Source organism: Gasterosteus aculeatus, chromosome 5, assembly GCF_964276395.1.
Source record: "Gasterosteus aculeatus chromosome 5, fGasAcu3.hap1.1, whole genome shotgun sequence".
Lineage (NCBI taxonomy): Eukaryota > Metazoa > Chordata > Actinopteri > Perciformes > Gasterosteidae > Gasterosteus > Gasterosteus aculeatus.
The window spans coordinates 10,963,929-10,975,982 of record NC_135692.1 but is presented as its reverse complement, the minus strand read 5'-3'; the positions used below and the strand labels follow the sequence as shown (position 1 = coordinate 10,975,982).

Here is a 12,054-nt window from a genome sequence, read left to right as displayed (position 1 = left end):
TGAAACTTGCTCATAAAGAGAGAGAGTGAGAGAGAGAGAGGATGTTTACCAGAGCAGGATCATGCGCTTCAAAAGGTAAGGATGTTTGGGAAGAGTTATGGGTTTCACTTTTCGACAACATAAACCTGCTGTAATTGGAATATTGGCCCATATATTTGCACATATACATCACAAGATGTTTATATTACTTAGTGAATTTGTAAAAAAAAAAAAGACCAATTTTTGAAGATGTGTGTTGACTCACGATATATTTATTAATACAAAACGTTCATCATTTGCTCTGTTCTACATTGTAGTGAGTTGACAAGTCGATTCAACGTACATATTTTTGTAGTTAAAATTGCAGTACCTTTATGTATTTTTATTTCTTATCTTTGTTTTAATCTGTTTTCAATAAATTTTATTTATGATGTTTTTTCTCCATGAGACAAAAAGGTGACACTAATGACAAACTTGTACCGGACAAATATCCTTGTTGACCCTGTGCTTACCTTAAACCCTGAGACTATTTGACAAGTACAGCCGGTAATACACCATTGATCATGCTATAATAATCCATCCAATCATGATCAACCCGTTTGAGTGTGTGAGTGTTTCTGACCGTTGTGTAGTCTTTCTCTCACTAAAGTTTCGAGAGAAAACAGATGTGTGTCCGAGTCCTCCGGCAGAATTGTCCTCACGGCATCAGCCAGCTGAAACAGGTACTCCGTGTTTTGCCCACTCGGGCCGGTAGAGGCGACAATCTGGTTTGCTATCTCCTCCAGAGGGGCGGGGCCGAGGTAGTCTGGATTGTCGTGGGAGCCGATGTAGAGCAGTATCTGGCTGGGCGGAGGCGAAAGTGGCGGACGGGGGTGAAAGGTCACCGTGATGACCTGATAACCACCTTTTTCTCGGTGGTCAAGGTAACTCTTCACTTCCTGCTCCCGGCCCGTCGGCAGCTTGTAGGCCACGCCCCAAACGCACGCCTTAAAAGACAGGAAAGAAGAAAAAGGGTAGTGTGCATCGGGAGGAAAGAATCTGGCCAGGCGGCCACCTCCAGTTCTGACTTGTGAGGCCAATGCCGAAGGGTTCTCTTATTTTACTTCCCGAAAGCTATAATAATAATACCATTTAGAGTAAAATAGACCTTAGAGCGGGGTAGGCTTTGGGGTGTGGCTACCTTGTGTTTGATAGATCACGACCGCTACCAGAGCCTTACAAGGTAAATCAATTTCACTCCTCCTCTGCGAACCAAATACGGTCACTTCTGCAAACAAACCAATGGGCCATGTCTTAAATGCAGCCAATGAGAATTACGCATATACTAACATTTGTATTGATGTTCATGATTACAAGCTGGCGGCCGTAGACGAAGAGTTTGACCTTTATAAGGGAGATTTTTGAAATATTCATCAACCACCTCCGAATGCTTTCAAGACGCTTTCCACGTTCTCGCTACAGAAAACACTCTGTATCTCTCAATCGCTTTCCCATCAACTGCAACAAATGATCTCCCTTCCAAGGTCAGTATACAATACACTTTCCTTTCCTTTGTATCTACTGTATGAGATGCAAATCTCCTTTCCTGAGCAGTAGTACGGCACTCACGTTCACCTTGTTCAGCATGTATCTCACATACTGCTTATAGGCCAATAAATTAAATATCCGTATCACTGTGACATTCCACAGTGAAAAAACATCAGACGGTGATCGCAGCTTAAAGACTGTGTCCTATTAAGTAGAATCCCATGAACGATATCTTGCTGTTCACGTAGTTGCAATGCTAGTTTGTTGGCCTCTATGCGGCCAGATTTCTCAATAATATACTAATAATTACCAAGGAGGTTGAAATACGAGCGTCAGATGGGAATAATATATTATTACTATTCATGGGTCACATGAGATATTGTTTGCTTTTCGGCTTAACAAACTTTGTCTTCTAAAAAAAACATCATGTTCATAGAAAAGTATAATTAATATCATAAGGATTTAAAACTCATTTAACAGGATATCTAGTGACAAATCTTAATTATAGGTTAGGTATTTAAACAGAAGAGGTGGATTAATGTTTCTTTAAATGTTCCTTTTGTTCTATTTTCTATTTTAGGGTGTAGGTGTTTTGCAGATACATATATGTGACTTTAGAAAAGAAGAATAGAAACAGTGGAGGACAGAAAACAAATTAGCATCTATTTGGAAAAAACACCATCTTTAATTTCTTAAAGAAAAAGAAAATCAGACGACGTCAGGCTCTTACGAAGTGGAATGAGCACTTTCCCCTATTTCCTCTACCAGAAAACTCAATGCAGAGAAAGTGATACGAGAAAGTAAAACTGAATGACAGTGAAATGACTCGTTAGTTGCAGCTATATTACAAAGTAACGTCTCACCTCAGGATCCTCCACCAGTGTCACCACCCGGCCGGGCTGTGGAGGGAAACAGACCCAGGAGCAAACATCAGCAGATACACACAGTAACGCCCAGTAAAAAGTAGGGTTAAAGTCATATTACATAATAAGTAACTAACCCTATAGAAATATCAAACGAAGCGTATGGTCGCGAGGCAACGTCAACAGGTAGCGTTAAGCTAGCCGCACGGGTGACCGGGGGTCGAGAAGATGATGACGTTCACTCACCTTACCCGGTACCCCCCGGTGGTCGGTACTGCCCTGCCAGAACCGGCGGGTGAAGCCTTTTATGTAACCGATTATTTTTTCCTCGTAAGGGAAATCCACTTTCCATATGAGCGAGCCGTAGCCGAAAACCCACATGATGCGACGTTAAAGCTAAACCGTTACCGCGGCGGTGAGAGAGGACGGTTAGACGGGAACTTGAGGGCGCTTTGAATCTGACAGGCGTCTTACAACGACACCGGCTCCATGGTCGCTGATATGTACATCAGTTTAAACTGTTACCTCGGCAGCAAACACGCACTTTTTTTTCAACTCTGTCCCCGTCAGTCACTAAAATAATGTCAAGTCATCTGGATTACGTAACTACGTAGAGTTCCGCTCCAGAATTTTCAGTGTAAAATATTTACTCGTCACATTGCACATATTTTGATAACGTTAACTAACCAATTTCTGTCGCTAGTGCTCGTCACGTTGTCACAATGCAATGCTTGCTTTAGATTGCATCTTGTTGCTCTCACCCGATGTCGTACCACTATAACCGTCTAAACCTCACGAAACCTTTTACGTTTATTTTGAAGGCAATTTTCATTTCCGGATGTTTCTGTCTATTCTGGTATAACATCAAATAGAGCGGACGAAGCAAGTCGCTGCTATCTCTCTTTACCTAAAGATCAAAGATGATTCATTGAAGAAGAAGAAGAAGAAGAAGAAGAAGAAGAAGAAGAAGAAGAAGAAGAAGAAGAAGAAGAAGAAGAAGAAGAAGCTCCTAGAGCATATTTTAGGCAACCTTTGAAAATGCACCAATTATGTATTTTCAATGTCCATGACATGACTCGTGCTTTTACATTGTTTAAAACATGAACCATAAAAAACATACATGCTTTAGTACTTGACACCAGGGGGTGCTGAGTTTCTATTCCCCTCGTGTTTCATTGTGTGTTCTCCCAAACATTCTGCTCCTCATGTATTCTGTGTGAGCACTGATTCAGAACCAAACAAAGTGGACGGCCGCAGTCTGGCCTGTCCTGTTTGATCCGCGTACTGCAGCCGTGCTCATTCTTCTGCCTTTGAGAGGGGCCAGCCGGCAAATATTTTACGTAACGAACCAGCCTTCCATTTGAAGGGGCCTATATATGGTTTGTAATCCGCAACTGGGCCGGAAAATGCTGCTGAGGAGACGTCTGTCGTGAAGACAGCCTTTTTTAAGACCCCAGAATCAAACTTGCTGCGATGATGCCGCCCACTAAAGGTCAGCTCTCAGGTGGGAATGTGTTTAAATCTGTGTGGAGCACACATAAAAAAAATGATGTCGCTTACCATAATATAAAGCATTTAAATGCAGCGGTTTCAAATAGTTTATCTTCCCCTCAAAGAAAATTATGAGCCCTTACTACTCTAACTACTAACTATAAACCTCTACACAGCCAGACTGTGTACTTACAAGCTAAATCCTGCTCCAAATATCTTAAACCGTATGCAAACATGATTGTTATATCCTTTGTTTGTGTATCAACACCACAAAAAGATTACAAACTGTCCCATGAGGTCACCTTTTGTTCACTACTTGTCTTTGTCAGGAACACATTTGTGCAAAAAAATCTTACTTGGTATTTTTATGGCATGAATATTCATTATGATTACAACATAGACATTTCAGCAATAAGAACATACCCATTAACAGCCTTTTTTTGTCTAATAAAGGAGGTTGTTTTCATGATGCAAGATATGATTTATTTATTCTGTTGAATTGGCACAATTTATTATCTCTTTTTTTGGAAGATAGAAAAAAAAGATGTTGCAGTAAATATGAAGATAACTCAAATGAAATAAATGTGAACACAATTTACAGTGAAAAAAGAAATTGTGTCAACCAATTAAATGACATCCAAAATCTATATTAAATCTGTTGTAATCCATTCGGAATCCTCAGTTTTATTGAAGGAGTCGGTTAATTGTGTCAATTCAGCGGCGGTATTAACTGTTGTTGGTTTTTCACTCTTGTTTTCCTCAATCATCATTTTTCTTCCACATGTTTATACTAACTTTAATTTATTTTCATCCTGTTTCTGTCACGGTGTGGTTCACTTCCTGTCTTATTTTGTAGTTTTGTGCCACTCGTGTCCCCGGGTAACTTCACTTCCTGCCTTGTCTCGTCATCCCCTGTGTTCGTCTAATAGTTTCCACCTGTGTTCCAATCACCTGCACCTCCCTTGTGTATTTAAGCCGTGTGTCTCCTGTGTTACTTGTCGCGTCATTGTCTTTAGCCACGCATGTCCTGTCTTTGTCTTGGATACCCATAGTTCATGCCTGTGTGTTTTTGCCCCCTTGGATTTTTGACCATTGACTATTAAAGTCCTTTGTGTTCCTGTTGAACTCTGCGTCTGAGTCCTGCCTTCCACCAGCACCCCTGACAGAATGACGCGACCAAAAAAGGACTCAGCCGAGTTTTTTCCCCTGGAAGACTTCAGGGGAACCCGTCTGGCAATGGGCGGTCCACGGAGTCTCCAGCGGGCTGCTCGTAATGGGGGAAAGGTCCTCCCGGGGGTTCCAGCTGGGTACCTATACTACTCTGTCTCCCCTTCTGGAGCCCTCAGTAGGCATCTGGGTCACCATCCGCCGCCCCCCACATGGTCCCCAGAGGAGGAGACCATTTCGTGGTCGTCTGGCGGCGATTCACACTGGGAGCGGGTAATGGACCTTGCGGTCCGACTACAGGCCACCTATGCTCCCCACGCTTGGCCGCAGCGCACAATGTCCAGCGCTGGGCCGCAGCGACTTCCCGACCCCGCTCGGTCGCAGCGCACAATGTCCAGCGCTGGACCGCAGCGACGTTCCGACCCCGCTCGGTCGCAGCGCAAGATGTCCCGCGCTGGGCCGCAGCAGATTCCCGTCCCGGCCTCCCGACCCAAGCCCATGACCCCTGAGCCAGTGCCACGATCCATGCCCCCGACCCCCGAGCCAGTGCCACGATCCATGCCCCCGACCCCCGAGCCAGTGCCACGATCCATGCCCCCGACCCCCGAGCCAGTGCCACGATCCATGCCCCCGACCCCCGAGCCAGTGCCAAGATCCATGCCCCCGACCCCCGAGCCAGTGCCACGATCCATGTCCCCGACCCCCGAGCCAGCGCCACGATCCATGCCCCCGGTACCAGCACCACGTTCCATGCCCCCGACCCGACCAGTTCCGGCGCCACGTTCCATGGCCCCGACCCGACCAGTTCCGGCGCCACGTTCCATGGCCCCGACCCGACCAGTTCCGGCGCCACGTTCCATGGCCCCGACCCGACCAGTTCCGGCCCCACGCTCCATGGCCCCGACCCGACCAGTTCCGGCCCCACGCTCCATGCCCCCGACCCGACCAGTTCCGGCCCCACGCTCCATGCCCCCGACCCGACCAGTTCCGGCCCCACGCTCCATGCCCCCGACCCGACCAGTTCCGGCCCCACGCTCCATGCCCCCGACCCGACCAGTTCCGGCCCCACGCTCCATGCCCCCGACCCGACCAGTTCCGGCCCCACGCTCCATGCCCCCGACCCGACCAGTTCCGGCCCCACGCTCCATGCCCCCGACCCGACCAGTTCCGGTCCCACGCTCCATGCCCCCAACTCGGCCAGTCCCCGCTCCGAGACTCAGGCTCCCTCCCTCCCATCCCATGGTCCTCTCCCACCCTCCCGTTGGTGATTTGAGGGCCGTCTGGGATCCGGCCCTTGAGGGGGGGGCTACGGGGTGGGTTATGGGGGGGGCTGAGCCGCCGCCGACTGCGGAGGTGTTCCGTGTCCCCGAGCTGGAGCAGACTGCGGAGGTGTTCCGTGTCCCCGAGCTGGAGCCGACTACGGAGGTGTTCCGTGTCCCCGAGCTGGAGCCGACTACGGAGGTGTTCCGTGTCCCCGAGCTGGAGCCGACTACGGAGGTGTTCCGTGTCCCCGAGCTGGAGCCGACTACGGAGGTGTTCCGTGTCCCCGAGCTGGAGCCGACTACGGAGGTGTTCCGTGTCCCCGAGCTGGAGCCGACTACGGAGGTGTTCCGTGTCCCCGAGCTGGAGCCGACTACAGAGGTGTTCCGTGTCCCCGAGCTGGAGCCGACTACGGAGGTGTTCCGTGTCCCCGAGCTGGAGCCGACTACGGAGGTGTTCCGTGTCCCCGAGCTGGAGCCGACTACGGAGGTGTTCCGTGTCCCCGAGCTGGAGCCGACTACGGAGGTGTTCCGTGTCCCCGAGCTGGAGCCGACTACGGAGGTGTTCCGTGTCCCCGAGCTGGAGCCGACTACGGAGGTGTTCCGTGTCCCCGAGCTGGAGCCGACTACGGAGGTGTTCCGTGTCCCCGAGCTGGAGCCGACTACGGAGGTGTTCCGTGTCCCCGAGCTGGAGCCGACTACGGAGGTGTTCCGTGTCCCCGAGCTGGAGCCGACTACGGAGGTGTTCCGTGTCCCCGAGCTGGAGCCGACTACGGAGGTGTTCCGTGTCCCCGAGCTGGAGCCGACTACGGAGGTGTTCCGTGTCCCCGAGCTGGAGCCGACTACGGAGGTGTTCCGTGTCCCCGAGCTGGAGCCGACTACGGAGGTGTTCCGTGTCCCCGAGCTGGAGCCGACTACGGAGGTGTTCCGTGTCCCCGAGCTGGAGCCGACTACGGAGGTGTTCCGTGTCCCCGAGCTGGAGCCGACTACGGAGGTGTTCCGTGTCCCCGAGCTGGAGCCGACTACGGAGGTGTTCCGTGTCCCCGAGCTGGAGCCGACTACGGAGGTGTTCCGTGTCCCCGAGCTGGAGCCGACTACGGAGGTGTTCCGTGTCCCCGAGCTGGAGCCGACTACGGAGGTGTTCCGTGTCCCCGAGCTGGAGCCGACTACGGAGGTGTTCCGTGTCCCCGAGCTGGAGCCGACTACGGAGGTGTTCCGTGTCCCCGAGCTGGAGCCGACTACGGAGGTGTTCCGTGTCCCCGAGCTGGAGCCGACTACGGAGGTGTTCCGTGTCCCCGAGCTGGAGCCGACTACGGAGGTGTTCCGTGTCCCCGAGCTGGAGCCGACTACGGAGGTGTTCCGTGTCCCCGAGCTGGAGCCGACTACGGAGGTGTTCCGTGTCCCCGAGCTGGAGCCGACTACGGAGGTGTTCCGTGTCCCCGAGCTGGAGCCGACTACGGAGGTGTTCCGTGTCCCCGAGCTGGAGCCGACTACGGAGGTGTTCCGTGTCCCCGAGCTGGAGCCGACTACGGAGGTGTTCCGTGTCCCCGAGCTGGAGCCGACTACGGAGGTGTTCCGTGTCCCCGAGCCGGAGCCGACTACGGAGGTGTTCCGTGTCCCCGAGCCGACTACTACGGAGGTGTTCCGTGTCTCAGAGTCTGCCATTCTAGAGACGTTCCGTGCCCTGCAGTCGCCGCTCCGGAGCCGGATTGGTGACCGCCCGCCGGGCCGACCCCCAGAGGCTCCCCGCTCGTCTGGCCGCCCGCCGGGCCGACCCCCAGAGTTTCCCGGGTGGTCCGACCAACGTCTCGGGTTTCCCTCCCCCCCACCCCTTGTTTCGCTCTAGTGTGAGCCGCCTGGAAGTCGGCCCTTGAGGGGGGGGTACTGTCACGGTGTGGTTCACTTCCTGTCTTATTTTGTAGTTTTGTGCCACTCGTGTCCCCGGGTAACTTCACTTCCTGCCTTGTCTCGTCATCCCCTGTGTTCGTCTAATAGTTTCCACCTGTGTTCCAATCACCTGCACCTCCCTTGTGTATTTAAGCCGTGTGTCTCCTGTGTCACTTGTCGCGTCATTGTCTTTAGCCACGCATGTCCTGTCTTTGTCTTGGATACCCATAGTTCATGCCTGTGTGTTTTTGCCCCCTTGGATTTTTGACCATTGACTATTAAAGTCCTTTGTGTTCCTGTTGAACTCTGCGTCTGAGTCCTGCCTTCCACCAGCACCCCTGACAGTTTCTGTGCTGCACCAACTCCAGGACCCTGGTTAAACCTTCTTGGTGTCATCCTGCATGGTCTTCTGTTCATTCATTGGGGAAGTGGCCAAGAAAGAGACACGCTCCAGCATTTTCTTATTTATTTAACTATTTTTAGTAGATTCCTTTCATTAAAGAAATTCTACACTTGACTTTAAACATATTGTTTGATATTTAGAGATCATTCTACACATCAGGGCCAGTTAATACGCCAATAACACAGTACAGTACCTTAAAAAAAGCTTGCAAGTTTTCTGTTCCGAGCTCTCAAGTTCAAATTAACAAGAGACCAGTGCTCATTTCCAGCCTTCTCAACGTTAGAACGAAGGTTTAATTTATTTATATTTGGTTCTACCAACAATGCATGCCAGTCATCTCTCTACACTTCTTCTCACGCAGCCTTTGTTGCTCTTAACAATGCATCACCTTAGCGGAGTTCCTAAGCAGCAGTCCTCCATGTCCCGGCTCAAAATTCCCTGGATTTAATGACAAATGGCAGTGCATATATAATTACGAACATTGAACGACAATACGGACACATTGGCCGCTAGTGCCCCAATTTCATATTGGTTGCTTTAAAAGTCCTTCATAGTTACGGAAGAACAATGCAACATTTTAAGTGTGCCCCATTCAGACAAGGTACACTGCCCATGTCTGTTTTGTCTGAGTGGGTTTTCTTGTTATATTATTTTTGCAGCCGTATTCTCTTTAATCCAGTTATATCATGTATTCAACATCCACAAGACTTTTTTTGAAGGTTATTTAAGGAGCCGAGACTGGCCGGCAATCATTTATTTTGTTGTTATTGCTCATTGTGCTATTGCTCCAGTTGTTTTCTTTCAACCATGTAAAATCTTCACATGGTAGTTAGCTTCCTAACCCGCTCTATATTTTTTTGACCAACAACCTGCAGGACTAGCTGACTAACCTTCAGGTCTGAAAAAAAACCTTCCAAAGGTCCCCTCCATACCGACTCACTTTAGAAGCAGAGGTGGCGCATACAAAACAATGACTCCATCTCAGCGGCCAAAGTGTGGAATTAAACGACAGTCGTGTACAGAGCAGAGTTGAGTGAGCTGTTTCTGGCTCTGAGGCCTCAGACTAATAGATCCTGAACTCCTGAGACTTCTCTCTCAGGCTCACACATGCAGCCACTATCTATCAGCACTGTTGTACTTACTGTAGAGTGTGATTCAACTTTGGCGTATAATATAGCAGCTGCTAATACTGATGCGAAGGACTGTGAGATAAGAAAGTCATTTTTAGCAAGTCAATATTATCTATTTTGACTCGGTTTTCTCACAGACTGCAAAAAATTAATCTGTAAGAATGTTGGACCGGTACAAGCATGGACTAATTAGAATAACAGAATGAGAGTCATGTTCGCTTTGCAAAACTGATATTCGCCCTCTGTTGTCAAATCGGATGTAATAATGGAAATTATGATAAAATAGATGGTTTAATGGATGATAAATGCCGTGTTGTCCTTTGTCTTAGCAGCGACAGAAGCCGAGCAGATGGAGTACAAGTTTCTGCCGCAAAAACAATCCACTCAGACATAAGCCAGCACGTGTCTAAGAAAAGGTCTTTTGACTGAGATGAGAGTTACGGTAATGGGCACTGTTCTATATTGGGGGTTTTTTACACCTAAATTAGAAGTATTTCTAATCTTGATTTGTTTAATAATGAACCACAGGCTACTTTACCTCATTGACTGATAGTAGCCTGAAACCTCTGTCAGCAATGCACTCAAACATTACTCTCTTTTCCTCATTTAATTACTTAGATAAATTAAATTGGGGTCATTGTAACCTCTTGAAAATGATGTCTTGTCCAATCATTAAATACACATTTCTTATTCTTGCTGCAAACAGGGAGCCACTACAAAGATGTATTCCTCACTTGGAACTAACATTGCTGACAGGATTTGAGGGCTTTTTCCCCCAAAATTGGTATAAATAGGGCTTAAGTCCAGTTGCTGCAATGGAAACTAATACCCTAAAGCTTCCTCAAGCTTAACCAAAGTATGTAACAAAGTTATCAGCATGTTAGAGTGAGAACCATGAAGTGTTATAGGACACTGATCAGAAGAGACTTGCTTTGCTATTTATTTGCTGCTGGACTTCCCAGTTAAAAATGATCCATCTCGACAGAAGCAGAATATGTGGCAGACGTTACACAATTCTTGAAATCTTAAATATGAAAAGGTAACCACTTCAGGTCATGAGCATTCATCTGGGCACTATGGGTATTTGTAGATAATGCAGAGCCGATCCATCCTACATTTGTCAGGCCTAGGAATGCCCAAAATGTCTGCCTTATGGTGGCATTGCAGGGGAAGTCAAGGGGAGGTTAATAGTATACAATTTTGGTAAACTATCAACGTCTGTAAAACATTTCACAACAGTGCATTTGACAGATTTTTGAGGTATTTCATTTCTTGAGTGGTTGACTAAACGACAGGCTCAGGTTAGCTCGCTGTTGCAGCATCAGTAGCGACTATTAAGCCACAACTTTGGCTGAAAAATCAAGTGTTATAACTGCGCTGGCATAGTTTAGGGATTGCAAATAGAACAGCCTTGAGTCTTAGGTTTAAGAGCAGAGATGAGTCAAAGGCAGAGCTGGCGGACAGCTGGCTGGAAGTCAAAATGCAGTCGGGGCCAAAGTGGAGTCATGGACATTTCAGAGCAGAGCCGGTGTTGGCGCCAATCCGGCACAAGAGTCACAGAGGAGATGGAGCCCAGATTGAGCCAGAAACCTTTTTGAGCAAAGCTGGTGCTGATTCCCGAGTCCCGGAGATGGGTAGGAGTTGATGTCAGAGAGGGAGTCTCGCTTTTCCCGAGGAAGCAGGAGCTGATGACGAAGAAGATGATGAGTGGAGTCTGAGTTGCGTCAGAGCGGAACCGACCGGATAATTGCTGGAGAAGAGCCAGCGTAAAGCTGCTGGAGTTTGCAGTGGAGGCAGGGAGAGAACTGAGGAAGGATAGATGAGATGGAGAGGTGTAAAAGACCTGTGAAGGTTTTCTTCCTTCCTTGCACCATTGTATTCCTTTGCTTATGTTAAGGATGTTTTGAATTTAAAGGCAGGGAACGCAAGAAAAATGGGTCTGTCACTGAATATGTTGAGCTTGGCACAAGACTGATTTGTGATAATGAAAATGAGTGTGTCACTCTGGCTGGAGACGGAACATTTTGCTCTGGACACTCAGCAGACTCACTGGGTTCTGGTCGCCGGAGAAAAGAACATTTTCTTATTATTTGCAGTAAAATAGTTATCTGCTGTTCTTAGTCTGACCTAAAACCTTGCTACTTTTCAGAGCTTAAAGGTAAACCAGTCATTAATATAATTTTCAAATGAAATAATTTGCTGTATGGCTTTGAGGCATTATGAATGACAGTTTTGTCCTTTTGTCCTTGATCAAAGCATATTTTTCCCCCCCCAATGTACAATTAAAGCAAATTCTATTACATTTCTTTGAACTGAAAAAGAACATGAATTGGTTTTTCTCTGTTGAT

The 12,054-nt window shown here is 48.2% G+C and overlaps 1 protein-coding gene across 1 annotated transcript; it reads right to left on the bottom strand.

Moving 5' to 3' along the window:
- Positions 1 to 219: 219 nt before the first annotated feature.
- chac2 (ChaC, cation transport regulator homolog 2 (E. coli)) lies at positions 220 to 2,983 on the bottom strand. The gene is made up of 3 exons (XM_040176352.2): positions 2,616 to 2,983; positions 2,370 to 2,405; positions 220 to 965 (listed from the first exon to the last, which is right to left on the bottom strand). Exons 1-3 carry the CDS (start codon positions 2,748 to 2,750, stop codon positions 570 to 572), a joined length of 567 nt encoding a protein of 188 aa, XP_040032286.2. The 5' UTR covers positions 2,751 to 2,983; the 3' UTR covers positions 220 to 569.
- Between the last annotated feature and the right edge of the window lie 9,071 nt (positions 2,984 to 12,054).

Coding starts and splice junctions, on each gene's coding strand:
- chac2 (XM_040176352.2), bottom strand. CDS start 2,750: ATGTGGGTTTTCGGCTACGGCTCGCTCATATGGAAAGTGGATTTCCCT. Junction 2,406..2,615: donor ACCGGGGGGTACCGGGTAAG/GTGAGTGAACGT, acceptor TTCCCTCCACAG/CCCGGCCGGGTGGTGACACT. Junction 966..2,369: donor CACTGGTGGAGGATCCTGAG/GTGAGACGTTAC, acceptor CTGTCTTTTAAG/GCGTGCGTTTGGGGCGTGGC.